The 27,539-nt window shown below is 41.5% G+C and overlaps 3 protein-coding genes across 4 annotated transcripts; all 3 read left to right on the top strand.

Moving 5' to 3' along the window:
* Positions 1-424: 424 nt before the first annotated feature.
* pigw (phosphatidylinositol glycan anchor biosynthesis, class W) lies at positions 425-3,795 on the top strand. Its single transcript, XM_053441315.1, has 2 exons — positions 425-554; positions 1,323-3,795. The coding sequence occupies exon 2, from the start codon at positions 1,326-1,328 to the stop codon at positions 2,817-2,819; it is 1,494 nt and encodes a 497-aa protein (XP_053297290.1). The 5' UTR covers positions 425-554; positions 1,323-1,325; the 3' UTR covers positions 2,820-3,795.
* Positions 3,796-3,886: 91 nt separating this feature from the next.
* On the top strand, positions 3,887-10,477 carry ggnbp2 (gametogenetin binding protein 2). Of its 2 annotated transcripts, none has more exons than XM_053442102.1 (14): positions 3,887-3,998; positions 4,811-4,937; positions 5,636-5,716; positions 5,907-6,160; positions 6,503-6,601; positions 7,571-7,684; positions 7,794-8,003; positions 8,126-8,300; positions 8,384-8,560; positions 8,710-8,845; positions 8,932-9,057; positions 9,181-9,326; positions 9,414-9,605; positions 9,705-10,477. In XM_053442102.1, the coding sequence occupies exons 2-14, from the start codon at positions 4,845-4,847 to the stop codon at positions 9,909-9,911; spliced, it is 2,010 nt and encodes a 669-aa protein (XP_053298077.1). In that variant the 5' UTR covers positions 3,887-3,998; positions 4,811-4,844; the 3' UTR covers positions 9,912-10,477. The 2 variants fall into 2 exon arrangements, with proteins under 2 accessions (XP_053298077.1, XP_053298076.1); XM_053442101.1 differs by having other exon boundaries at positions 9,178-9,326.
* A 964-nt stretch (positions 10,478-11,441) lies between these two features.
* Positions 11,442-27,536, top strand: dhrs11a (dehydrogenase/reductase 11a). Its single transcript, XM_053442225.1, has 7 exons — positions 11,442-11,814; positions 24,446-24,655; positions 25,354-25,448; positions 26,047-26,176; positions 26,281-26,373; positions 26,461-26,526; positions 26,621-27,536. Exons 1-7 carry the CDS (start codon positions 11,683-11,685, stop codon positions 26,660-26,662), a joined length of 768 nt encoding a protein of 255 aa, XP_053298200.1. The 5' UTR covers positions 11,442-11,682; the 3' UTR covers positions 26,663-27,536.
* Positions 27,537-27,539: the final 3 nt, after the last annotated feature.

Here is a 27,539-nt window from a genome sequence, read left to right as displayed (position 1 = left end):
TCGCTTTCATTCACCGCACGATTCAAAACACTTTATTATAATTACAATAATTTAAAACATTTATAAATCACACAAAAGTCACCTCACTCAAATGGAGACACTCGCAGTGATCACACACACACATAAACAAAGGCAATATAAATGTCTAGCTTATGACAGGGGAACAGACAACAGCAGACATAAGAAATGAGCTAAAGCAAGAAAACCAAAGACAAGGAGAACGATTTAAAGGTTCAAATGTATAAATACTTTGCTCCAAAACATCCTGACCTGACCTCCAAACAGGGGGACTTGAATAATAGATACATCCTCATAATATTTTGTAATGTAAGTACCATAGGGGAAGTATTTTTCGTAATATGTATATTATGTCCCGGTTAGGTCAGAAGTTACCAAAAATCCGACTTATCTTGAACGCGTCATGGGACGGAACCCGGAAGTAATGAAAGAGTTCACGAAGGCTACACACTGCGACAAGCTGTAGATACTGCAGCTCCTGTTAAACAGGTACTCTGTGAACCTGTATTTCCAACTTATAAGCGACAGAACCCTCAGTAAGTACCGATAACACACACACACACACATCTGATATATATTCTTTTTATGTCTTTCAATCTGTAAATATAACAATATCCCTGTACATTTAATATGGGTGCTGTCATAGTGTCTTAGCCAGTGACGGATCTAGGATTTTTATATATCAGGGGCCATAAAGGGGCCACAATTTACACAGAGGGCCCAATTATATGTACAACATCTATGCACAGTTCCTAATTCAGTAAGGTGAACATTTAAGTCATTCCGTATTTACTGCTAGCTCTAAAGCTTGGAGCAAAGCCACAGATCATCGAATATATTTTGAAAATCGTTCCTTTTCAAGCACATGTTTAAAAGAAAAAAGAAGCTTATAAAAGAAAAAACAAACAAATTGTCATATTTTGTTATTATTTATGTGAGAACGCAAATGGCAGTCAGAGGCTCCTGAATTTCTCCGGAGTTCCTCCTGCCAGCCTCCTAGTGGCCTAGGTCTGAGTGACATTGTGTGAGAATACAGCAGGAGCTTTTCTGAGGATACGGGACGATTTTAATGTTGTTGTGAACGTGTCTGATCGTAGGATCTCCTCCTGGGGTTTTCATGTGTGAAAGGCAAACTACTGTGTGGAAATTCTGTGTATTTCATCTCTGAAAGCAGCTTTGGTCAGAGATTAGTTTATAAAAAAAAAATGCCAGTGCCCCCTTGGACACGCCCCTGTATCCGCCCCTTGTATTAGCATATTCTGATTTACAGTTTCTCATATTGAAAATTATGTTATTGTTTGCAGATCATGTCTCAGCGGGAACTGAAGGAGGCATTTGTCAGTAACCTCAATGGGACCAGTCTGCAGGAGGTGACTCTTGGCTCATTTCTCGCACCCTTGTGTCTCATCAACAGAGGTCTGATTCTGATCCTCTACCATCAGGCCAGAAGGACCCTCCCACGGCCACTTCCACTCTTCTCTCACCTGATTCTAGACTTTTCTGTGCTAATTCTTCCCCTCGTCCTGTCGTGCACCATCCTGAGCGGGATTCTTCACCTGGTCCTCGGTGGCTTTTTGTTAGTTTCAGTTTGTGCGCTTTGCTACATCTATTGCACCAAGAGTCAAACTTCCAATCGGCACCCGAAGACCACTGTCAGCACCTTCCTGCAGCGTCATGTTCAGTTCAACCAGGTTCCTTTTGTGACCATCTTTAGAGTGTTTGTAAATGTGAAAACAGCCATCAGCATTCTCGCTGTAGACTTTAGCATCTTCCCAAGGCGCTATGCTAAAACAGAAACCTATGGAACAGGGGTTATGGACTTTGGTGTCGGAGCGTATGTCTTTGCAAATGCCCTCGTCTGTCCAGAGGCAAGGGGAAAGACCATCTCTGGATCCAAGATCAATCATGTCACAAAGCAGCTCATATCCGTCTGGCCCCTGGTTGCTCTTGGTATGGGAAGGCTGGTAAGCTTGAAAATGAGCAGCTACCAAGAGCATGTGACAGAATACGGTGTCCACTGGAATTTCTTCTTCACACTTGCCATCGTCAGAGTTTTGGCTTCTATGATTTTGGCCGTTTTACCAGTCAGTCAGTCGTTTCTGTTTTCCCTTCTGATCAGCGGACTTTATCAGCTCATTCTGGAGACATCAGGGCTGAAAGCATTCATTATCAACAACAATGACAGAGAGAAGGACTTTCTGTACGCCAACAAGGAGGGCATATTCTCTGTGGTGGGCTATGTAGCCATCTACATGGCAGGGGTTCAAGTTGGACGTTATGTGATGCAGCCGAGATCCCAAGTTAAAGAGTGGCTCAAAGCCCTTTTAAACCTCTCATTAGGTAGTGTTTTGCTGTACACTGCTTTGTACACATGTCAGTCACTGGTGGAGCCAGTGTCTCGTCGCTTAGCTAATTTACCTTTCTATCTCTGGAGTGTTGCACAGTCTTTGTTCTTTATGTCCTGCCTCGGTTTTGCCGATCTGGTTTTGCTGTTTTCCAAAAGCATATCAGGCTGTCACTTTCTACCCTCATCATGGAATTTGCATAAAAAACAATCAGATTCAACCTCTGACAAACACAGTGGTGAAATTGAAAGATTTTGCATTGTTCAAGCCATCAGCAGGAATCAGTTGCTATTTTTCTTGATTGCAAACATCATGACAGGACTGACCAACTCACTAGTGGACACACTTACCTGTAGCAGTTCATTTTCAGTGTGTGTTTTGTTGATGTACATGTTCACGAATTGCTTTGTGATATATGTTTTACATCACCGTGGAATAACGGTGAAATTCTGGTAAAATCACATTTTCAAAATGAAATGGTTCATTTGTAAGTTTTGTTGATATTATTTGCAACGCTGAAGATACTGTTGTGCATTATCTGTCTATCTATACAAATATGTTTTTGATCAAATCTGAATAAGTGATGATTTGAAACCAGTTCCCACATGATTTGTTGATGTTTAGAAAAACGTTGAGTAATTGCTCCCTCACCCACAAATAAGAGCGATGGCTAAAATATATGAGAAAATATACTGCAACTGAAAAGTGGGAAATGTTAAAGATTATGTATTAATTTCTAACAAACATATTTGCATTTAAACTGAGATGTGACACATTACAGAAACATTATTATGCCTATTCTGTTGTTACAACTGTTTGTCAGCTGGTCAAAAATGTAAATGTTGGCACAGCTTGTTTGCTCTGCATGCTCTGCTGTGGGTTGTCGTAGGGATCATGGTAGTGGACCTTGTAACCCAGGCCAGTGACCCAGCCCTAATCCTAACCCCCAGCTACTGTCCCAGGTCCCCATTTTTTGCATGTGTGTATATATCATAAAATGTTATATTCATATTGTAAACCATACTTGACTATAAAAAAGTCTCTTTATCTCTCTCTCTGTGTGTGTGTGTGTGTGTGTGTGTGTGTGTGTGTGTGTGTGTGTGTGTGTGTGTGTGTGTGTGTGTGTGTGTGTGTGTGTGTGTGTGTGTGTGTGTGTGTGTGTGTGTGTGTGTGTGTGTGTGTGTGTGTGTGTGTGTGTGTTTCAATATCACCCTGTACTAATGAAGTACGTTTCTCTGCCAGTAATATTTTTCTCTGTGGTGAAAGGTTATTATTATGTACAGTCTATACATCTTTATTGGATGTTATATATTTTTTCAATTGCCCTTTGATTCTTTTTTTTTCTGTCACATCCTCACAATCTGTTGCAGTAGCATGTGAATTTATCTTATCGTGTTTGTATCTTATTGTTATTCTAAAGAATAAAGGAAGATGTTGTTGAAACCAAAAAACTGTTGTCCTTGTCTAAATGACTAAATGATCATTTCCTACACGCGCCCCCTGGCGGTTGCTTCTATGAAAACGTCAGCTAGTACGTCGGGGGCAAAGGTCAAATCCGTCATGAATATTCCGCCACCGCAGCAGCTCCACTCACTGTCGCACTTGTTTATTTTCCAGGGGAACTTTTAGGAGCTGGTGAGTACGAACACTAGCGGGTAGGAGTCGGATGTCTGTGTACGTTGTCACGGTGACAGCTCGTGTTTTAAACTGTAGTTAGAGAAGCTGTTGAAAGCAGCGGTCGCTAAGTGGCTACTCACCTACTTTAACTTTATATTAGCCGGATCCAAGCTCGCTAACGTTAGCTGTGTACGGTAGCTAAGCTAACTAGTAAGTTAGCCAAGTTGGCGTCAGGGCGTAGAATAACTATATGAGCGTTGCAACGTGTTCATTATTTGTAAAGGCGGAACAAACTCCTATACACAACGTAAGCTAATCGCTTTAGGATATTCTGCTTCGGATACAGCGACCGGCTTCCTCTGTTCGTAAACCCGTGCTGCCATAGGAAATGAGCTAGCATGCTAACATGAGTAGCCACTGGTCACTATTTTATCATATCGGCCCCACCATTAGACGTTAGCGTAATTAAACCAGTCTTCATAACTTTAATCGTTTTAGAAGTGCAGACAGGTTTTCCACACCCTCAGCCCTCCCGTGTTTGCTTTCGTTTCCCATGTTGTTCAGCTAACTTAGCTGCTTAAATCTGGGTCAAGGAAAATCGGAAAGATCGGCATTGGCTTTAGCGACGTTAAATGAAATGTTGTCGACCTCTACACAAACTTGACGTGTTGCGACGTGTTTCAGTGGCACGTCGTTTGAACGGCAGGTTCTACTGAGAGAAGGTGATGTTGTAGCTAGCCCTGCAATGACCTGCAGTCGGTTAGCATTAGCTCGTTGTAGCTCTCTGCTGGTCTGAGCTGGTCAGTCATTATCCTGTGTGTCCCCTGCAGGCGAGCTGCACCACAACCCACACTGGAAGAAGTCATGGCTCGTCTGGTGGCAGTGTGCAGGGAAGGGGAAGAGGACTACCCGTTCCTCGCCAGACAAATCCCCCTGTATATCGATGATACTCTCACGGTAAGCCAGCTCTACCATATGTATGACCACAAGGAGAATGGCTGCTAAGATCACAACTGGGATGTGGCAAACGCAGCCATCTCTCTCTTTGGGTCAGATGTATGCATCCCATATCCTTTCACTAACATTTGGTGTCACGAAGCAAAGGTGCAGTTGTTCCATTAAAAAGGCCAAGCCTGTTTGAAGGACAAACATTTTATTTATTTTTTTACTTTGATGCACAAATAATCATACAGGCGTATCAATAAAATGAGAGGTGTAGTTAAGTAAGTACATTCTTATGGATGTGTAGGGATGATGGATGAGAAAATGTATAAGCTGCCAGAGGTTATTGAGCCACCTTGACCCTTTTAACATGTTGTGGAACAGGTGCAATATCGCTAATGACAAAGTAAAACCATATATCTTTAATATTACATGACATATATTAGTCATACACCCAATGTATGTCTCGGAGGGTATTCTCCTACTATTGTAGATTAAAAAAGAAAAGAAAACAATGACCAACTGCCAGCTACTCAAAGTCAAGAATTTGTTTTATTGTACAAACGTTAACAACCAAGGGAAGCTTGACTGAATTTTATTATTGGCATGTGATATTCACACCCAGAACATGACATATTAGCAGTTTGTTCTGTGACACGATCCTGATGAGACATGATGTTTATTAACTGTTGTGTTTCATCTCATGTTGCCAGATGGTGATGGAATTTTCTGATTGTATCGTGGATGTTGACAGCCACGAAATAAACGTTTCTCAATGGAAACAATTTTCTGAGGTGAGTTGTTTAATTTTACACATAGTTACCTCACCTTAAATCAATGAGCGTCCTGTTTTAAATGCACCCTACTGTGGGTGTGGTGCCAAGAGCTTGACACCACGTCCTTGTGTTAATGAGTGTGTAGTTGGTCTTCATGTGACTTCTCAGCAAAGTGGTGACAGTTGTTGTTGTTTCCTTGGTCTTACAGTATCACTCCAAGCTGAAGCAACAGGACTTGAATATCGCCATGATGGTGACCTCCAGAGAGGTCTACAGTGCATTATCTCAGCTGGTGCCATGCGTGGGGTGCAGACGAAGTGTGGAGCGCCTCTTCTCACATCTGGTGGAATCAGGGAACCCGGCTCTGGAGCCTCTCACAGTGAAACCCACAGGCATGCTCTCTGTCACCAAGGCCTGTTTAGCAGATGTGAAGAAGCTTCACACCCTCTTCTATGTTCACGGGTAAGATATAGTGAAATGTGGTGGGGTTTTTTATACTGCATATTGAGTTGAACTGTGTTTCTTCATTCAACACAAACTTCAAATCAATATGAAAACAGTTGTTAGCATGAAATGCTCTGTTTGTTGAATTAGTAAGTGAGGATATAATGCTGTACCCAATTAAAACACTCCTATCCTCTTTAGTAGGCGTCAGGCGTAAATTTTTGTTGTTTGTCAAGTCTTTTGACACTTGGATTTAAAGGGGGGGAAATTAATGAATAAAACTAACAAAGAATGATGATGCTGATTTATATTAACTCGAACAATATTGTTTTTTTTTACTCAATTTTTTCCTTCTTACAGGTCAAAGTTAAATGACATGATTGATGCCATTCCTAAAAGTAAAAAGAACAAGAGGTGCCAGTTACACTCCTTAGACACACACAAGCCTAAGCCCTTGGGGTGAGTAAAAGACTTGATCCCGTCTATTTTTCTAGTTGTGCAAATTTATTCCTGAGAATGTATTGTTCAGAGGCTTCATTTGAGAAGTGGACTAGTCACTCTTCCCAGCAGACAGGACCAGTGTGTTTAAGTTGTCCTCTAGCACAGTGAGAGAGGGACAAAGGGTGGTAGGTTTTGTGAATTGCACTGGAAGATGACATGGTATGTGTCTTTGAGCAGCTTGTGTCCATGAGTAGCGGGTAGGCACAAGTTAAAAAGAACAGTTTAGCTCTTTCTCTAGCCTAATGTATAAAAAGTATTATCAGTATTATGAAAATAGTTCTGCAGCTCTAAACTAATCTTCATGATCATTTGAGTGTTTTCTGTTAAATTGGTGAAAATCTGCATTGTTTGGTACCATTCTATGGAAATGATTGGGTTATATAAATACTAAAGCTCTTTCAGTAGATTACTGTTTTGTTGAACTTGAACAGTCAGGTTAATCCTCTCAACTGAAATTTATAGTTTAATTTAAACAAGGTCATTGATTACACACATTTGCCATTTGTCACACCCACTGTAGTTTTTGTGTAATAATTTCTGTTAGAAATCCTTATGCAGTGCGCTTTGGGGCTAACAGCAGCAGTTCCATGCTTTTAAGGCTGTAGACTCTGGGATTAGACTCCCTCAGTCGGTTTGTAGTAAACATATTGGAGCATTTAACAGCTTAAGAGACAGATATTTCCCTCAGGAGTTTGTAGAAACTAAAACAAAACTGAAAGTATGAATTAGATTGGTATTATAATCTCCAAGTGACCATAAAACTGGACTCCTAATGAATGTGAATATCCTCTGTGTCTATGTCCCCATATAGTCAGTGTTGTGTATTCCACTTATTTCTGTGGCTTCCAAGTGGCTTAAAAATCAGCATTTTTACAATATTTATACATTATGATGACATTGCTTTAATAATGGGATGTTTGCTTACAGGGGGAGCTGGATGGATATATGGGAGCTTATGTCTCAGGAGTGCAGGGATGAGGTGGTCCTCATTGATAGTGCCTGTCTCCTAGAGACGCTGGAGACATACTTGCGTAAACACAGGTAATACACGGCTGTCATACTAAAGCATAATTTCCCAAATTCCTAACAATAATTTGTTAATCGCTTAATAAAAAACTGGATTAATTGCATACGACTTTGTTCTGCACAGGTTCTGCACTGACTGTAAGAATAAAGTGCTGAGAGCGTACAACATCCTGGTGGGGGAGTTGGACTGCACTAAAGAGAAGGGCTACTGTGCTGCCTTGTATGAAGGACTATGCTGTTGTCCTCATGAGCGCCACATCCATGTGTGCTGCGAAACAGACTTCATCGCTCACCTGCTTGGCCGGGCAGAGCCCGAGTTTGCAGGCGGTTATGAGTAAGTCAAGGTTCATACAGTGACAATCACCAGTGAAAAGGTCTGTTTCATTTGAGACAGTTTCTGTCATACCTTGTTCCTTTCTATATATTTATATATCGTTTTGATTTTCTTTTTTAAAGACGCAGAGAGAGACATGCCAAGACCATTGATATTGCACAAGAGGAGGTCTTGACTTGTCTGGGCATACATCTCTATGAGCGTCTGCACAGGATCTGGCAGAAACTAAGAGCTGAGGAGCAGACATGGCAGTTATTGTTCCATTTGGGAATTGATGCACTACGCAGAAGTTTTGAGGTGAGCAAAATCCAAGCCAGTGTGTGTATGACATGATTTTTATATACTTGTCAGAGTGACATATGTAATATTGTGCCCCCCAGATGGCCGTGGAGAAGATGCAGGGGATCAGTCGGCTCGAGCAGTTCGTCGAGGAGCTGTCTGAAGAGGAGAGAGCCAAAGAGCTGAAGCAGGAGAAAAAGAGGCAAAAGAAAAAAAATCGCCGCAAAAACAAGTGTGGTGAACAGGAGTTAGAGGACAAGGACCAAAATCTGGATGAGGTAAACCCACTCATAAAAAGTGTGAGACACAAAGCAACCAATGTATACAACTGTATATAGTGTACATAGGCAGTACAGTACACTACATGTACTGTAGAGCTACATGTTTGACCGCCTGTAATTCAGTCCACTCATTTGGTGTTTTGCAGGTTTCTATTGAGGCTGTGAAAGACAGTTGCAAGGTCTGTGGTAGCCATGACGAGGAGGAGGTGACGACCAGGTGTGAGGAGGGCAGCGCTGCCAGCGGAAGCACTTCCTGTAGCTGCTCAGACGCAACCAAACAAGGTAAAGATGCACTGGGAATATTTGTCTTGTTAAGGCATTAACCTCCTTAAGACACTGTAAAGCAAATGTTTTTCCACATTCCCCAGATTTGTCCACCCACAGCAATGCCAGTGACTGCGGCTACTCTTCAAGCATGGAGGGCAGTGACATAGGATCACGAGAAGGCTCCGACGTAGCCTGTTCCGAGGGGATGTGCAACCATCACGAAGCAGGTCAGGCCGAGTAGCTCTGAGCTGCTCAGGACTATGAACTCAACCATTTCAGGGAATAATTAAAAAAAATTGTAGTTTAGTCCACTTCCTCACAGTCTTGTTTTTGTTTACTCTCTAAAGCAGAAGAGCCGACTGTCCATCACTGTGCTGAAGACAAGGAGGAGGATGGGATAGACAGTTGTCTGGACTGCTGGCAGCACTCTGAGGGAAACGCTCAATGCAAGAGTAAAAAAAAGAAAAGGAAGGGAAAGGGTTTATGCAATGATCAGGTGAGGAAATACGTTTGAGAATTCACATGCTGTTTACGGAATGTACCAAGCTGCATATTTTTTATGAAAGCATGCACCTTTCTACAGGGACTAAAATGTGAAGGCTGTGTGTCAGCTGGGAACACAACAGGCCACAGTCCACCATCATCTCACACTTGCCGAACCAAAGAAATCCTCTCCTCCTTATGTGGCAGTACATGTTCCAGCATTGCACTACGGTTACCATGGGCAGTACATCAAAAGAGCCTCAGCCCTCACACAAGTCTTGTGGAACTTCTGGTTAGTGAGAAGTGTTAAATAAAATGTCTGTCACAGCTGACAATCTGCTGTCTAATTCTGTTACTTAATTAATTTTCTCCTGTCGTGTTTTTTATTCAGAATGAGTCAGAGGTGAGTTCCGATGAAGAGAACTGTCTGACACAGGACGAGATCAAGGCATTTCTAGAAAGAAACCAATCCTTCTACAACAACCGCCACCAGTACCGTCAGCTTCTGAAAGAGAAATTCACCAACTACTGCCTCGTCACTGAGCGGAGTAAGCCAGTGTGTGGAAAGTGGTTTGCCACCACCACCAGTGTCACCTAACTGCACTACTGACATCTTCCCCTGGGAGAAACACGACCACTGCTGCAACACATTTAGAAAAGTTAAAATCTTGACTTATATTTGGTGTCTTGTTCACTCATTTTTCCTTCAGAGTAAATGTAATTCTTACTTTCTGTTGGGCACCTCTCTCTTTTGCACTCGTAGACCAATACACCTTGCAGTTAATTTCTCGGCCGCTCTCATCTGTAATTGTTTTCACTTTGACCAAGCCTAGCTGTTTGTTGTTGGTCTCTTGTAGGGTTGTGGGGTAAGAGCTCAGTGGAATCTGTAATCATGCTTTGCAAGCTGTGAAATTGGGAATACGTTTTTTGGGAGTCTTGTGTTTTGTTTTTTCTTTCTTTCTTTCTTTTTCTGTTTTCTATCATTTTTCTTTGCTGACACTTCAGTGTAGTGGTAAAGGTTGTACCATTTAATGTGTACAGAAATTCTAAATTTAAAGATTTTACAGAGAATAAACATCCGTTTGTAATAAGGAATTGGGTGTGATGTTAAGAGCGCAATGTTCAAAATTTACTAAATAAAGAATATTTATTAGTATGCATATATACATTTGTTCATCGTTTACTTGACCTCACGAGTCCTTAACTCTATTTTAATCTGAGATTGTTTGTATGTCACTTTTTCTGTGAATCCTGGCCTTTAACAATTAAACACTATGCACACAGGACCAGTTTATCATACAGGTTATAAGCCAGGTTTTAAGTTAAGAACTTTCTTTATTCAACGTATCTATTGAAGTTTATCACAATCAGGGAACTGGACATCTGGAGGAATATTCCAGTGTCAGCAAATCTGGAACAATACAAGTTAAACATGACTATTTTGCATATTCAGTATAAATTAAACCAAATAGTATGTAGCTTTTTATCTTCTGCAAATACTGCAAGGTTCTCCTGCTAAACTGATAATATTTACCGTTGATCATTTCTTTCCCATATTTCAGTTTTTATTTCAAATGTATAGTTCACTGAAAATGTCAACCAAATTCATGAATGAATTCCTCACAATACCTGGAGCTGGGTTCATTGAGTGCATGGGGATTTCACTGCCTTTCCTTTTCTATAGTAAATTAGACTATTCTCAGTTAAGATGCAGCCAGAACAGTATTAAATATATTCTCTACATTTATGAATTATCTGATACAGCTGTGGCTTTCCTAAATAGCCTTAAAGACTGATTTAATACAACTTGTTGACATTGCCATTGCTGTATGTTTTCAGTTGCTAAATGCATGTGTTCGATGACATTATCAGCTGTGTCACAGCAGGAACATATATGTAGGGGGTTGATTTCTAGAAAACTAAAATGGGATGGCTAATAACGTCATCTTGAGTAAAACAAAGGTGTCTAAAAGCTTTGATTACAGGAAAACGTGAAGGCAACACAGTCATGGCTAGTTCAATCCACTAGATGGCGATAGATGACCACGCAATAAGCAAACTCGGGGCTCGTGGGTTGAAAAACGGAGTGGGAGGTGACGTGAACCAAACATTTGTGCACACTGCCTCCCTTCATATTTCATCCAGCGGAGCGCATGGATCCGGGCTTCAGGTCCACTGGCTGCCGCCGTCCTGGATGCTGCAGACTCAGGCAGGAGCTCGTAGCTGCCGCGTCCCCTCGTGTAATTATATCGCTTGTTTGAAACCACTGCGACAGTGATCTGAGCAGACGGGACATTACAGCAGCAGCGGTGCTTTGGTGCTCGGAGTGCCCGCTCAGGCAGGCAGCAGGCAGGCAGCAGGCAAGAGAGATGGAGCGCTGGAAAGGCAGAGTGGCCCTGGTGACCGGAGCCTCGGTGGGAATTGGAGCGGCCACAGCCCGGGCACTGGTCCAGCAAGGCATGCGGGTCGTCGGCTGTGCCAGGAACGTCGACAAAATAGAGGTGGGTGATTTAGTTTATTGTCGTTGGCCGTTAAGTGTTTCCGACACGCACAGGGGAAGCTAGCTTTACGACATCAAAACTAGCCCCCTAACCTTAACCGCTAGCTGTCGTTAGCTTCACAACTTCAGCTAGGAAGCCCCAGTGGTGGACAGTAGCAAGTCAAGTAACCTATTGAATTCAAGAAGAGGAGCTTCATTCATCCGAATAGTGTTAAGAATAAAAGAAAGTGAACTAATGTTACATCAGTCAATAACTAAACCTTGTGTAAACTGTGGGATCACCAGAGGTGTAAACCAAAGCTAAATCACGACAAGCTAGTGTTTACAACTTTACAGGGACGTAATTGTATCGTAGCTTGATGATCCACTTAATTTATGTGATGTCTCACAGTGCCCCTGTACAATACAGCACCACTGATGCCTGCAGCTCCTATCACCACATATCCCAAAAACCCTTTGCTCTTTATGCAACTCTGTTTGCTGTTGGGGAGGGGAAAACATTTCTCTTAAGGTTGACCTGCCCCAGAGAGGTCAGCAGACCAGCATCAGCAGAGCGTCTGTGGTAAATGACCCTTAAAACGAGCATGATACCGGCTAACAACTGACCATTATGCAGGACAGACAAGATAGTAGGTCATCATCTCAAAGCCCTAATTCACCCACTCCCAGTCTTTAGTAATAAACTTGTTCTGGTAGTGTCAAGTTTCCTCACTACACTTTATGGTCAGTGGACGTATCAACCAATAACCTTAATAAAATAAAACATCCTGCATACAGTTCCTCATTGTGTATGGTATTTGTCTTCTAGAGATCAATTATCAATACCATCAATCCAAGCTGTTACATTTTCTATGAACGCACTGTTCCACTGATAATCTACTTTTTTTCACATCTATATTTTGAGCCACACTATTCATCTCTGCTCGAGGTTTGGGATAAACATGATCCGATACACATACACGTATCACATTTTGACGTTGTTGCTCTGTTGTCTTGTTACAGATAGCTTAAGACACGCCCTCTGTGATAAGGAAAGACAAGTCAGAACATTATTCAGGTCCCGCTCTCATCATGACTCTGATTGTAATAGGTTAGTTTTTAAGTGCGTGCAAATTTGTTATCCGTGTTTTGTACTCTGGGAATTTTTAGGGGGTTTAACCAAAAACATGAATTTATTATGAAGGTTAACATGGGAGGCTGATTTTCAGAATAGTCACAGTTGTTTTAATTCAACTCCTGTGACACACATTCTGGCACAAAGACTCTGGTGGTGAATATCTTGGAGCAGGTGACAGTGGCCCCACCCCTCAAACTCTTGTCTAACCGTGAGCCATAAGGCACTACACCTTGCTTATCTTGTCAGCCGGTAATCAAGCCTTACTCTCTTCACTCCACAGATGTCCTAGCTTCTTGCTGTATGTCTTCTGGTTGAACACCTTGAATGCACCCGGTGTGTTCTTAACAAAGCAGAGCTCAGCATGCCTTGCATTGTTCACATCACTGTCACATTTTAATATTTAGGTGTTGTACAGAGTGTCATCTACTGTGAGTCATAAAACACAGTCGCATTATACGGCAGCAGTCACGTGAATAATCCCTCTGATGTAGTTAAACTTAAGTTTATTTAATTAAGTTTATTTAATAAATATGAATTGTAACTCGTTATAGCTAATTGTAACTATCCTGGTAGAGATCTAGGCTAAAGAGATAAATAAGGTACTGTACATCTTATTGTTCTTCAGCGTTAATGTGAAGAGCTGTGGTGAAGGCAGCTCCTTCCAGTTCAATCAGCTCCTAACCGGGGGCCATCAATGTGATATTGTGTTGCATATAAACTGGATGACCTCTGATATTCCAGTGTCAAGCTGTTTACAAAAGACAGACGCATGCAAGGGACACGATTTAGTTTGAATAGTTTGTCATCATGTGTCAATCTTTTCTCTCCATAGTGCATTCTGGCATTGTTCTTTACTATAGCGAAAGCTAACTATTTTCATTATTAATTAATCAGACATTTATATAATGTCCAATATTAGTGAAAAATACCCCCCAAGCTTCCCAAATCACAAGATATGACTTCAAATGTGTTGTAATCCTCATAATGAAATTATTTTTCTTTATCTGACTTTTTTAATACAAAAAGATTTGAAACAGTTTGGCGATCATCATAGTTGTTACTGTGTTTATTTTTTTACTCTATCAACAAATCAATTTCCAGTCTGCAACAAGGTAGTTGCAATACAGACAAACAGGCACGTACTGCACTAAGTGAATTTTTTCAATAATGTCTTGTTTTGGACATGCAAGCATTTCTCCCACCTTGGCTACACACACACACACGTACACACACTCATGCCCATACACGCATACAGTGAGTGTGAGTTGCGCAATAGAAAACCTCCCTCCATTCATACTCTGGTCACATGCTCCCTCCTGTCAATAGTTAACTGCCACAGCTTGTGTCAGCCCTCTTATATTGCTTGTGCAAGACGACAACAAGGTCATAACATTTAAAATCTTTATGGTGCCTTTTTTTTTTTTATATGTCTGTCAGCATTAACGTGACTGCAGCTCAGCCAGAGCAGTCTCAGTTGCTCTTAAATATGGATTACATTACATGAAACCAAGATTCCATAAACTGAATATTTGCCCGAAAGACCGGAAGATGTGAGTTTGTATAAACTGACAGATTTCTGCTCTCTCCACGAGAGTCTGTACAAGACTTTTAGAGAGATGTCTGTGTGAGTTGAGGGACAAAGCCAGTATTGTGCCCTCTCTGCTATGTAAACTGGGTTCTTGCTGTAGTTGTGCCAAACCTGGCATGCTGCTAGTGGGGGATGCAAGTGTCTATCACCAAGTAATTGTTCTTGACTTCCATATTGGTGTTAATTTCTTTACTTGAGGAGATTAAACGTTTTTTACAGCAGTATTTTCACCTCAGAGTAGACCAGATAAAATGATGGCCAAATGTATTTAAATGTAATAGATTTTTGTTTTTGTCTGTAAACAAACCATGGAGAGAGGGGAGTGGAGAGTTGTGGCAGCAGTATTGTTTTGCTGTCTCTGTGAGACTATGCACTAGGCAGTGGGGGAGCAGCGAGCTGGAGGGCGACGTGTGGTCACCATGGACTCTGAGCAGGAATGGAAGCAACCGTACGCATCCAAGTAGCAGCAACACAGCTTCTCATTAATGCTTGTGAAACTGACCAACGTCCAGCGGAAGAACTGCAGCATCTGCTTTGAGTGTTGAGGAGCAACATCATAAAAGTGGAGAAGTGTCCAAAGCCTATATGCATGTTTTTGAGACTGATGCCATATAAGAAGGCGTATCTGAGCTCACATCTGACTCAGAGGAAGAAGAGGACAGCTAGTTACTGACTGAATAGACCTCTAAGGCCCTCCAGCCCACATAGCCCATATCTGTGGTTTGGATGAACCTGCTTATCAAGCACAATGTGATGCAGTAGTAAATACACAGTCATGGGAGAATGAACTCTTGTTGTTAATTCCCACAAATCAAACTACAAAGGCACCCAGTAGGGCTTAATCCTCCACCTCATCCAGATAATCCTGAATATTGGATTCTTTTACATCAAGATCCTAAAATCGTTTACAGAGAAGTACTGCAAAAAAGTCCTTATTTTGCCATGTTAAGTAAAACGGGTTTAAATTATAAAATAAAATAAAATAATTTATAAAAAACAAATCAGTGGAGAAAGTAAAAAGCAATAAAGCGTCAAACATGATTCATATTTGAGAATTAAAATATTGCACTATAGAAGATAAAATCAAGGTATCAAACTCAACTTGGAAAGAAAGCCAGTGAGAGGAGGCGGGTCTTAAGCAGTGATATAAATGTGACTCGGGTCTAAACAGGTTAAGATGTTCCAGAGATTAGAGGCAGCCTCTGGATCTAGATCTGCACAAAAATGTCAAGGGCTCTTCACCTGCAGTTTCCAAGTTTGATACAAATTGCTTCAGTACTTTTGTTTAATCCTGCTGTCGATTTAAACAAACCAGCAACCTGATTTCTGTGACATAACATAAATCTGGTTTTTAACATAACCCAATGGCAAAAGTAATAATGTATTTTTTTAAAGAAAAACATACTTGGTTTAAAACTTTTTTTATAGTGCACTTGTTGTATGAATCTCCCATAACTGGGTTGCTTATGAGTTTTAGTTGTCATAGCTCATGCCTACAGTCTCTAATGTAAGATAAGCCTGTTGCAATCGTATTCTGCAGAGGCAAAGGGTGGGATGGGGTGGGGTTTTTCACATATTCGATGATTCAAATGATTGATTGTGCATCTAGAAAGTATAGTTTGTGTTCCTGTTTCTACAAAATAATCCAAACCCGACTCATCACTTGTTAGAAACCAGTCACAAATCAATGAACATGGATTTTTATCAGGGCCTGAGGGACGGACCACAAAACCAGAGAAATTGTCCCCTTACTGGTTAATGAAATTATTTATCAGCCGTTATGTACTGTGTAGGATTATTCTGTAGTCACACTTGTTACTCTGACTGAATACAGAAACGGCATCGCCATCTAGATAACAAATCTGTTTGTATTGCCAGTCCATTTAAAACTGGTACGGTGAAACTGACATCACCTTGATGCGTTGAGGCTTCACACAGTACAGACATCTGTCAAAATGTAAAAGCTTTGGCTGCTACAATTTTAGATCAGATAAAATAGGCAAACAATTACTTTATCGTGCTCAACCATTTGTGGTTGGCATACAGTGAGCTTGTGTTAGTATTCCTACTGCTTTTTTTCAATGCTGAATACAAGGAGTATAAAGTTGCTTTCCGACATGCACTGAGCGCCGTATAATCAACAATGTGAGAATGCAAACATCTCAGTCAGTTGCTGCCGAGTTTCTCCTTCCAGCCACCTAGTCGAACTTCAGCATAAAGCCACAGTGAGTGTCCAGGCCCTTTCCTCCGCTTAAAACCGCGAGTTTTGGAATCTGGCCTCATTTTTGTTTGAAAACTTCAGGGATAAATTCATCTGCATTCACTTCCTTATGGCTCTTATCAAGTCACTACTCCGCTATCAGGGGTGAAGGCACAAAGGTAAACGCTTTGTCAGTAGCGGTTCTCCCTCCAAGACAAGAAATCCTTGTTCTTACATTTCACTATTGCTGTTGCCAGTTCAAAGTATTTTCTCTAACTAAGGGACAAATGGACAATCTGCTTCCTGCTTTATGGGCAAAAAATGCACATCTGTACAGCTTTTATTTTAGTATTAAAACTTTAACTTTAATTAGCATGGATATAGTCTCTCTCTGCCTGTTTAGACTTTGAGACAATTGACCAACACATTATTCACTGGGCTAATAGGCCTAATTTAACAGGCTCCTGATTGGCTGCCTGTGAATGCAGCTCTGCATAAAGCAGAATCCTCTAGACTTCTTAGCCAGCCTAAGCATTTATTCTTTGAGCGAGTAAATCTTAAATTAAAACTCAAAGCCCTCTGCAGGTGAGCCAGGAGGTCAATTTCAGACCACGGTTGACCAGCTTTGATTTGGTGCCCATTCTGAAGGAGCCAAGAAATGCTCAGTCATGCTTCAAAAGCTGAGGTGACACAACAAAAGTCAATCAGCGTCCCGCTGTCTCCACTACCTCCTCTGGGTTGTGTCTGTACATGTTGAAACACAGTGATTCGATTTCACCCGAGAACGGGTTTGAAGTGGGCCAGGTCAGAAAGATTTACATTCTTTGTCTCAATCCCTCTTCATCACTTTGTGCCCTGATTCTTCTTTTTATATTTTGTCTATTCCCTATTAATCATTAAAATATATTGATAGGTGTGATGTGTAAATGCACAGTTGGATCGTTGTTTAAACATATCCCCAAAACGCCTTTGCTTATTAAATAAAGTCTCTATGAATAGTTCAATCCCTAGGTTTTAAGATTGTTCCTTTTGGTGTGTCAGCATTGCTGTCTGCTCCTGTGCAGTTATTTGACTTCCCATGACATTTCTCTCCTGAACACAGAGAGTTGCCTCATGGCCTCGACAGCTTTCGCTTCGGTCTTACCCATGCAGAAAGCTTTCCCACTGAGCTGTGAGCTGACAGAGGCTCTAACTGATAATCCATCATGTGTCCATGGATTCTGCTCCCGAGAGAAGAAACATTCACACCACAACACATAACAACATTTCCTCGTGTATGATCCTCCCAAAGCAGCAGTTCAGAATGTGAGGTTATTAATGACATACAGGTCTGTAGACGAAGGGCTGGGCAATGAGACGATATCTATAAATGAATCACAAATGAAAGAAAATACCATGATTTGAAAAGTATAACCCGCTGAAAACATTTCAATAAATGTCTTCTAGTTTTAGCTCAACCCTCACAACCATTTTTATCACTTTTCACTATTAAGCGACAGCAGTAGGCTTACGAATCTGACACGTGTAAACAAAAGTAAAACATGAAAATGTGAAAGCAGAGGCAAATGGCTGACGATGAAATTCAGTAAAAGAGAGGTCACACCGCATCAGTGATATGGAAGCGGTTCAGATTTCTTAAACCGGAGAGAGATATCCGATGCAGGTTATGCGGGCGACCCGTGCTGACAAAGAGTGGAAATGCAATGAACTTTTTTGACCATCTGAACAGGAGCCGTCCCGTCGAGTTCACTGAAAACACTCAAATTGCTTTCACTGACAACCAGGCTCTATAACCAGCTCCCCCAGGAGTAGTGGCTGAGTCTGCCTTTTCAGTCATTGTCCCACATGATAAGAGCCCTGAAGTATGGATTTATTTAGGAATGCGTCTGAGAAAAATGTTATTTGATCAAAGTTATTGATTAAAGATAATTAATAGTTTACAACTATAACAAAACTCAACTGATTCAAACTGAATGTAGCCCTTGAGCCTCAAATTAAATGGTGTCCTGTGGAGGGCCCTTGTTAACAAAGGTTATATTTACAGTTAATTTTTCCATCACAGTCCCACAAGACCAGCCTCAACAGTAAATTTCCAATTTAAATTTAATATATATATATATAAATCTTTTCCATAATGGCAAGCTTTTTTACTTTAGTATACCTGAATGAGTAAGAACCATAGTTCAGACTAATGGATTAATTCGCCCTGTAAGAGTCTGTGAAATCAGATATTAAGATTTTGTGTTTGTAGTCTCAACTCAAATCTGGTGAGATACTCTTCTCTGAAACTCAGTAGCTTTTTTTATGTGTATCTCTGCAGCAATACATTGTTACCAGTACTGCAAATAATATGCAAATTACATTTTTCAGTGCTCACAATAAATAACTCGCGTCTAGAGTATTTTTAATTGGTAACTGGTTCTTAATACAATTACCAGCCTGATTTGACTAGACTGCTCCGTGACTCCTATGAGCCACTCTCCCGGCACCACCACAGTGCTGATCTCTCTGTGCCTATCTTTAACATTTACTGGCATTGACATCAACTCTCCGGGCCTCCTGCTCTGATAGTTAGGCCGTTTCCTGTCCTATTCTGTCACACACTTGCTGAAAAGCTCCTCTCTGTGTGTATTTTGTCTGTGTGTATTTGAGGGAGGTACAATGGAAGAACATGTCATGGAACTGCTATGTGCAACTGTTGCAGCAGGCTGGCACATGTAACGTACTTATTCGTGCAATCAGCATTCAATTACCATATGTGGCAGCGGTGTAGTGCGTACAGTCATGCAGATAAAGCTCAGGAGCTCCAGTTAATGTTGACATCAAACATCAGAAGACCTGCAGCTGTTTTCAGAGCAAAGCAACAACCCTACCGAGTATTACTTTGGTGTTTCTCAGTGGGTGAATGTTGTAGCAGCGACAGCCGAGTGAGAAAGAAAGGATTGTATGAGTCTACAGCACAAAGACAACTTGAGTTCACCCAGTTCTATATTACCATTCAGCATTGGTGGGGCTGGACAGAGAAAATGCTAATTTTATAGTTTTTGGCTTCGACATCAGCCAAATTGGATTTGTTGCCGGGTGTTTGTTTGATATTGGAAACATTTTATGGCCACTGTGAGCTCACACTCTTTAGGCCCAACCCAGGCTGGCCCGGCTTGAAAGAGTTTCATTTTTGGACTGTGTCAGATCACCACTGTCTCCATGCCTCTCTCCCATGTCTGTTTTTGTTGCCTGCTCAGGGTTTAAGTTATCACAAACGCAGCATGCATTACAATGCGGTATCAGAGTCGGGCGTAGGCTTTTGCAGTGAGAGCAAAAGTTGTGGTAACGATCGCCGGCATCAGGGGCAGAAAAAAAAAAGGTCTCACATGAGAGAGAGGAGGCACATGAATGATTCGTCAAGAGGGAAACTTCATCCCTCAGCATGTTTCAACTACAAACAACCGAAATTTAGTAATTTTTTTAATCATATGACGGCCATGTGAATCCAGGAATAAAGGCGGCACTCTGTAGAAATATCAGCCTCTTCCTTAATTTGATATCTTCGTTTGGAGGACAATAATCAGACTGCACTAGTTACACCGGTCTGTTACACAGCACCTGGCTGCCTGCTCTCTGTCTCCCCTGACAGGGTTATAAAAGCCTTCTCATTTAAACCAGATACTCATACTAAACATATGCTGTCGTTGACTCATCACCCAGCAGCACTGTGTTAGGACTTAAACTTATTTATGCCTGCACAGTCGCTGATCCTTGTGACATTATTTCAGAGTGCTGATATAGGTTTTCCAAACTGACCCATGTTCATGCAATGCCTGGACCTCCAGAAAAGCCTAAGTCTGTCAATGAGTGTAGTTTCTAACAAAGAGTGTAATAAATGTTCTTATCGCCCTGACTTGATTAGATAACCCTCAGGGAGGTGGTGTAAAACCGCCCCGTTCAACCTTTAGACCTCTTATAGTGGCCGTCTTTCATTGTGCGAAGACGAGATAATTGCAAAACCATCCTTTCCACCCTGCTGCAATCAGCCTGATGTCTCCTTTGACCCCCACACTCGGCATGACTGATCAAAAACTTGGAAAGTGTTTATTTTTATTGTCACACAGCAGTAGTATAGCTGGATAATGAGTGAAATAAAGAATAACAACTGGATGTGTTCCTCAGACACTAAATGGAGGGTTCATTTAATTAAATACTGGCACTAAATTAGTCACATGCGATGCGAGTTCATCTAATTGGTGGATATTTCCATGAAGCTCTACTTGTAAGACCGTCTCCTACAAAAATCCTACTGAAATCTGAATAATCCAGTTTTTAATGCCGTATGTATGCTTCATCTTTTATTTTCTCTCTCCCTCCTTTTCACGACTTTGTCTGCCAACCCCTCCCCATCCTCCTCCATTTCCTCCCTCCTTTTCCACACTTAGTTCGATCACTGGACAACAGTCTCGTTAATGAGGATGAAAATTCATAATGACAGGAAAAACTGTTCTGTGTGTCACAGGTACTTAAGAGACAGGACAGGAAGGATGAAGAGGGGAGGGGTTAGTGGCTGATTTACATCTTTTTGATTACATTTTTTTTTAACCACCCACCATCAGTCTTTTCAGAGAATAAGAGGAGACGCAGCTTCCCTTAAACATAAGCCCACTTTTGTGTAGAAGAACTACACAGTCCACCTGAGACTAATATAATTTTCTCTGCTAATAGCTCTTGCCTTGTGCTATCGATCGTCTCCTCTCATGAAGCTTATCTGCCCTCAGCACTTTGGCATCTTTTATTTTTATCTCCTGCCTCCTCTCCAGTGAGTTGTTTTGCTGTTGTATTTACACCAGTTCCAAGTGAGTGTGTGAATGATTGAACATGGCGCGGGACGGTGATGCCCGATGCATTGTAGACCTTATATAACAGCCCCCCTGCAGGGGTTAATGTCAATTTGTAGGCATGTACACATATGACTGAGTGCTGTGGGGGTGTATGTACACCCATTACTGGGACATGTACAGGCTTTATGACCTGTTGTAACACTATTTGTCTTCTGAGCTGTATGAGTCTTTGTGTTTCAACATTGGTCTTATCAAGACTGTCTGAGTAATTGCAAATAGGGATTTTTGTTTGAGGTCTGTGTATCTGCAATCTTTCATAAGTACACAATTCCAAACCATATAAATATACGTGATAATACAGGTGATGTTCAAATAGGTTTGTGCATGTTTTTATGTTTTTTTTTTATGTGGACGAATGTAGAAGATAGTTCAGAACTTGAATGTTGCTTTTAGAGAAAAATGGTTGCATAATGCTATTAGTTGCGTCTATTTTGGTTTATTGGATTCCGATGTTGCATTTGATTGATTTAGAAGTGCACCGTCAATTCACCCTGCCAGCAAACATAGCATTTCAGCAAAGTCAGTTTAGCCACATTGCTGTGTCTGCCTTAGAAAAATTATTATGGTTGTCAAACAGGTTTATTAATACTTTTAAAGGGTGTGAACATGCAAAACCTTTTCGATCTTTTGTTTTATTTTTGATGAGCTCTACGTAGAATCAATTCGTAAACAATGCAATTGCTCCACTTTTCGGAATGGTTGTTTATCTGTGGGACTGCAGCGCCATGTCTGTAGGCACAGCCAGTCTGAAGGCTGGAACTGACCACAGCAGCCAAGCTGGTGCCAGAACACACACTCTCTCACACACATTCACAGCCTGCTACTTCCTGTAGTTGGACCAAGATCACAGCCTGTTTTCCCTGCTGCTCCCACTTAAGTGTAATTCTCTCCCAGGAACAAAAGATGGGCCTTACTTCCCCTTTACGTTAACCTCCTTTCTGAATAAAGACGAGCCTCTCCATTCATGGGCCAGAGATCTCCTTCCCGCCTGAAAGCCTTTCCCTCCAGACAACTGTGTATGCTAGAGCCACAGTCTAAAGACAGCTCAGATACTTTGCATTAAGGCGTTACTGCAGCTGAACTGCACCAGGCTCACAAGTTCACCTTTCTACAAGGTGGTCAAAAGAGTCAGTTTTAGTCTTTACAGATGAGACAAGTGTTTTCAGTGATGTTGTATTTTGACAGATTTGCTCGGGTAACGCTTCCCCTCTGGTAAATCCGAGTTAAATGGTTTAGAGGAAGAGCAGGGAAATCGACACACTCCTAAGTGTGAGATAGGGTGCATCAACTCCATTACGCCTCTATTAGAAAACAGCCAGTGATCCCTTTATCCAATTTCATCCTGATTATAAAAAGCAGGCTTCACAAGTATACTTAGTGTCTTCAAGGAGCTGCTGCAGTGGCTGCTGCGATCTGAGAGCAGCCATCTTCACCTGTCAGACAATTAACACAAAATCCCACAGCATTTATTCGCACGACAACATGTGTTGATGTCCAACTTTCTGCTTTCTTAATTTACATTCTGGATGTGAGTGGCCAGGATCAGATCGTGCTGTCTCTTCTCTGGCTTTAGTTTTATCCCTGTCAGTTTTATCCCTGTCAGTGAGCGGTAAACATGAACTTCCTATCTTCAATATTTATATTTTATTTATATTATATATATATTTTAATGGTTTTAATCTGTAATAGTAGAGAAGTGGTTTAAAAATCCAGTCTCCGATGCTCCAGGTTACACAAGTATGGATGCAAACTTCACGAAAAGTGTAAATGTTCAAAATCAGTTGTGCAGAGGCAGGATGTAACTTATAACTTCTGCTGCTGAGATCACGTGTATTGGTTTAGCAAACGTTTCACATGTAGTGGACCGCTTTTTAATTTTTGCATCAGCTGTGTGTTAGAAATGGCATCATCACGCCGACTCTGACATGAATCTCCCGCTGTGTTATCATCACTTGGGCTCATTCGGCCATTCTCTGGATTTGTTACTGGGGTGCTAACCAAAGAAACTCCAGAGAATGTCCAGAGCCTCTCACTCGGACATTGGTGCTCTCACATACTGCCCCTCTGGAGAATTTGAAATGAAAGCTTTATATGCTTTAAAGCTGGATATATCTGAATGAAATGCATGCTCATATATTTTAAAAAAACAAGATAACAAATATGTCTCCATTAGAAATGTAATCCTCTCGGCTCCACACCCGCATAGAGTGTTACAGTGCCGCACATCATCTCAGTCTGTCACCAGCCCCGCCCTTATTATCCATGCCCCTGCTGTCTGACCGGCACCCAGAATGAGACATCAGGTGACCGGTGCAGCTGTGCCTAACGAAGGAATGGGGTTGATGATGTGTGACAGTTAGAATCAAACCTCACAGTGGTGGACAGCCGGCTGACCTGTTTGGAGCGTAGCCTGCCCGGCCCGCTGCAGGCTCAGGCGAGCTGTATCCTCGAGAAAGTGACAGCAGCGCAAAGCTCCTCTTTCAGTCATGATTTGGATTTTGGCCGAAATTTAATTGAAATGCTTTATTATCAGGGAAAGAAACATAATAAGGCAGGTGTGGTTTTGTCCACACTTGTGTCAAATGTGCCCTCTTGATGTGGCGTTGATCTAATGGCTGCACGCTCTCTCTGCCTTCTCAGAGACGAAGTCGGTAGGGTGCAGGGTGGAACCCTTATCTTAGTTATGATGCTGCAGGTTAATTATTTCTAGCTCTTAACTAACCGTGTCTCAGTCCTGTAAATCAATATATGGCAATTTACAGTGTTTTTTAAAAAAAAAAGCGTTTTCTTTCACTCTGATACAGGGTTTAAATTTGGGTCTGATTTTGTGTTTTGCAGAAGCTGGCAGCAGAATGTCAGAGTGCAGGCTACAGTGGCACACTGATCCCCTACAAGTGTGACCTGTCCAACGAGGACGAGATCCTGTCCATGTTTTCAGCAATAAAGACGCTGCACAAAGGCGTGGACGTGTGCATCAACAACGCTGGACTGGCCCACAGCGAGCCACTGCTCAGCGGAAAGACAGAGGGCTGGAGGAACATGATCGATGTGGGTTGATCACAGACACACAAATATTAATGCCTAGGCAGTAACAAGCTGAAGTGAAAACTTTTAATTGTAATGGGTATAGTTATGTGTGTGTTTTTTTTTAAATGTATGTTTACTCTGATGGAGTTGTGGGAACTCTTGTGTTTGTATAGTAAAGAGTAAACACATTCATGTTTGTATATGTACACACACATGCTAATCCTGATGTCCCCCCCCCCCCACCGAGGCAGTTTCTGTGGAGGCCCTGACAGAGCAGAGGCCCACTATTGAAAAGAGCCCAATTTATCTTGTTGGAACTTTACTTTCTGATTTATTGAGCTCTTGACCACCAAAGACCCCCCACTCTAAAGCCCCTGTATCCAACGTCCTGCATTTGTAACGGTCGTCCATCTGTTGTCATGGCACCCTACATAAATTTGTACTCGAGTGTATTTTTAGCTCGAGTTTAATCTGTACCCTGACCTTGTTTAGTCACCTCCCTATCTTCCTACCACGTTGGCTTTAAACATACCGTCTATGAGTATCACTACAATAGCAGATTAGATGCCACAACCTGGACATGAACAGCAAGTTCAGATCTAACACACTGACCCAGTGAGCAGCACTCACTGTTACGTGACATTAAAAACATTTAATTTAACAATACAATAGGATTCTGCAAATGACACATGAAGTTTCTGTCTTCGCCCCGTCTGCAGGTGAATGTCTTAGCCTTGTCTATCTGCACCAGGGAGGCATACAAATCAATGAAGGAAAGGAATGTGGACGATGGCCACATCATTAATATTAACAGGTAAGATATGCATCTTCTAATCTCACGAATGTAAAGATCGATATGAAAATTCTTCTGTCAGTTTTTTCAAGGGGATTTTAATAAGTTAAAGTTTCAATGTGGAAGATTGAGTTGAAAGGGAACTATTGAGCAGAAGATAATCCTAGTGATTTTTTCACTTGTGTGTAATCACCTACATTTTACGAGCCCTATATATTTAAATACTTAATATCAGGAGCGGGTCCTCTCGACAGAGGTCGCATGGCTTTTACAGTAGCCCAGACTGGACAAACTAAACACCTTTTGAGTCTATTACAATTGAATGCTTCTCCACTAGACTCAACCACTAGATGTCACTAAATTATACACACTGAACCTTTATGTAAAGACAACGGGGGCCCCGCCTGACCCCTGGTGGTGGAAGTCAGCCAATATTGACCTCTTTTATTATAGAAATGCTACTAAGACACTCTATTAATAATTAACCATAAAGAAGAGGAATTGAACATAACATGACTAGTAAATCAGACGCTATAGAGTTTAAAGATTCATTCATTTAATTTGGACTTGAATCAAGTGTTTCTAATTAGATCATGTCCGTCTCTTCTGTCTTCTGTAGTATGAGTGGACACCGAGTGGTGCCAAGTGCTGAGGTGCATTTCTACAGTGCCACTAAATATGCTGTGACTGCTCTGACTGAGGGGATACGACAAGAGCTCAGAGAAGCAAATACACACATCAGAGCCACAGTAAGTTAGTTGTCACCCCCAGTGTTCAGATCCTTCTCTCCTCACTGGATCACTTAAATCACTGTACAGTTGGTTCACAACTCATGCATGTTCCTCCTCTACAGTGTATATCTCCTGGAATAGTGGAGACTGAGTTTGCCTTCCGGCACCATGACAGTGATCCAGAGAAAGCAGCTGCGGTGTACGAGAGTATCAAAGTAAGAGCCGACGGATGTATTTCAATAATGTAAAAAAAAAAACAGGAGCGCTGCTGCATCAATAATACTCTTGTCTCCACTTCTCAGTGTTTGAAAGCAGAAGACATAGCCAGTGCGGTCACATTTGTCCTCAGTGCCCCTCCTCACGTCCAGGTATCTCCTTCTCTCTCTTTATCTTGCTTTTATATCATCAAGTACACGGTTCGGCTTCAATATTGATCTCCCTTGCTCTTTTCCTTGTCCTTAGATTGGAGACATGCAGATGAGGCCGGTCGAACAGGTGTCGTAACAGTCAAACAGGAAGCTGCAGGAGGAGCACAGCAGCCATCATGACCCATTAGCGACCTCTGCTGGGCACGGGAGGGAGGGGGGATAAAACAAATCAACTACAGCTGTTTTGGATCTGCTCGGATGTGGATGAGGAGATCTGGAGCCTTAGGGAGGCTGTGCGAGGAAATGAAGGGCGTAGACTTTGCAAACCACTACAAAAATACTACTGAACGCAGCAACCTAGTGTTTTATGAATTGCGGAGCCCGGCCCTGAACCGGGCTGACTGGTAGGAACAAATGACAACGGAGAGTGCTGCTGCTGTGCTACATGGTCATCTGCGTGACCATCACTTCAGAGGGAAGACTATGCCATTGATTGCACATGTTTTATTTTTTTTGATTTTGTTTTTGTAGGTCATATGACATATCTTTTTGAAATGGAAAGAGTTTAAGTTTAAGTATAATTGCCATTAATAAGTTTTATAAATATTTTAACTTTTGATCATGAATAGATGTGGTCTCATACTCACTAAATATAGACAATACTATGTCCTGTACTCCTGTAACTAACCATGAACTGACTTGCATCCTGCCACCTGTAGTCACCATAAGTTTTCACAAACACATTCACTTACCTTTCTATACACTTCTCCGCCCTGTACAAGGAATCGGGGACGACCAAGGCCATTGTCTTTTGAGTGCATGAATTTCGAATCCACCTTTTATTTGCCTGTATAATTTCATTTCTTCTGCACTTTTGATTCATTTGTGGTGAGTTTTAACAAGTAAACACTGGCAACTTATGTAGGGGAGGAAGCTAACTCATTGCACACTTATTCCCTTGAGATGTGTACCTTTCAATTTCTCATTAAAAAAAAATTGATTGCCCCGAAGGA

This window comes from Pleuronectes platessa, chromosome 15 (assembly GCF_947347685.1).
Source record: "Pleuronectes platessa chromosome 15, fPlePla1.1, whole genome shotgun sequence".
NCBI lineage: Eukaryota > Metazoa > Chordata > Actinopteri > Pleuronectiformes > Pleuronectidae > Pleuronectes > Pleuronectes platessa.
The sequence above is the reverse complement of the archived record's forward strand: the minus strand, read 5'-3'. Positions and strand labels throughout refer to the sequence as shown.

What these genes read in the sequence shown, in the direction of transcription:
- pigw (XM_053441315.1), top strand. Translation starts at nt 1,326, where the DNA reads ATGTCTCAGCGGGAACTGAAGGAGGCATTTGTCAGTAACCTCAATGGG.
- ggnbp2 (XM_053442101.1), top strand. Translation starts at nt 4,845, where the DNA reads ATGGCTCGTCTGGTGGCAGTGTGCAGGGAAGGGGAAGAGGACTACCCG. An exon ending in AATGGAAACAATTTTCTGAG is followed by an intron (nt 5,717 to 5,906) that starts GTGAGTTGTTTA and finishes TTGGTCTTACAG; the next exon opens with TATCACTCCAAGCTGAAGCA. An exon ending in GTGCAACCATCACGAAGCAG is followed by an intron (nt 9,058 to 9,177) that starts GTCAGGCCGAGT and finishes TACTCTCTAAAG; the next exon opens with CAGAAGAGCCGACTGTCCAT.
- dhrs11a (XM_053442225.1), top strand. Translation starts at nt 11,683, where the DNA reads ATGGAGCGCTGGAAAGGCAGAGTGGCCCTGGTGACCGGAGCCTCGGTG. An exon ending in GCTGGAGGAACATGATCGAT is followed by an intron (nt 24,656 to 25,353) that starts GTGGGTTGATCA and finishes CCCCGTCTGCAG; the next exon opens with GTGAATGTCTTAGCCTTGTC. An exon ending in GTGCCCCTCCTCACGTCCAG is followed by an intron (nt 26,527 to 26,620) that starts GTATCTCCTTCT and finishes CCTTGTCCTTAG; the next exon opens with ATTGGAGACATGCAGATGAG.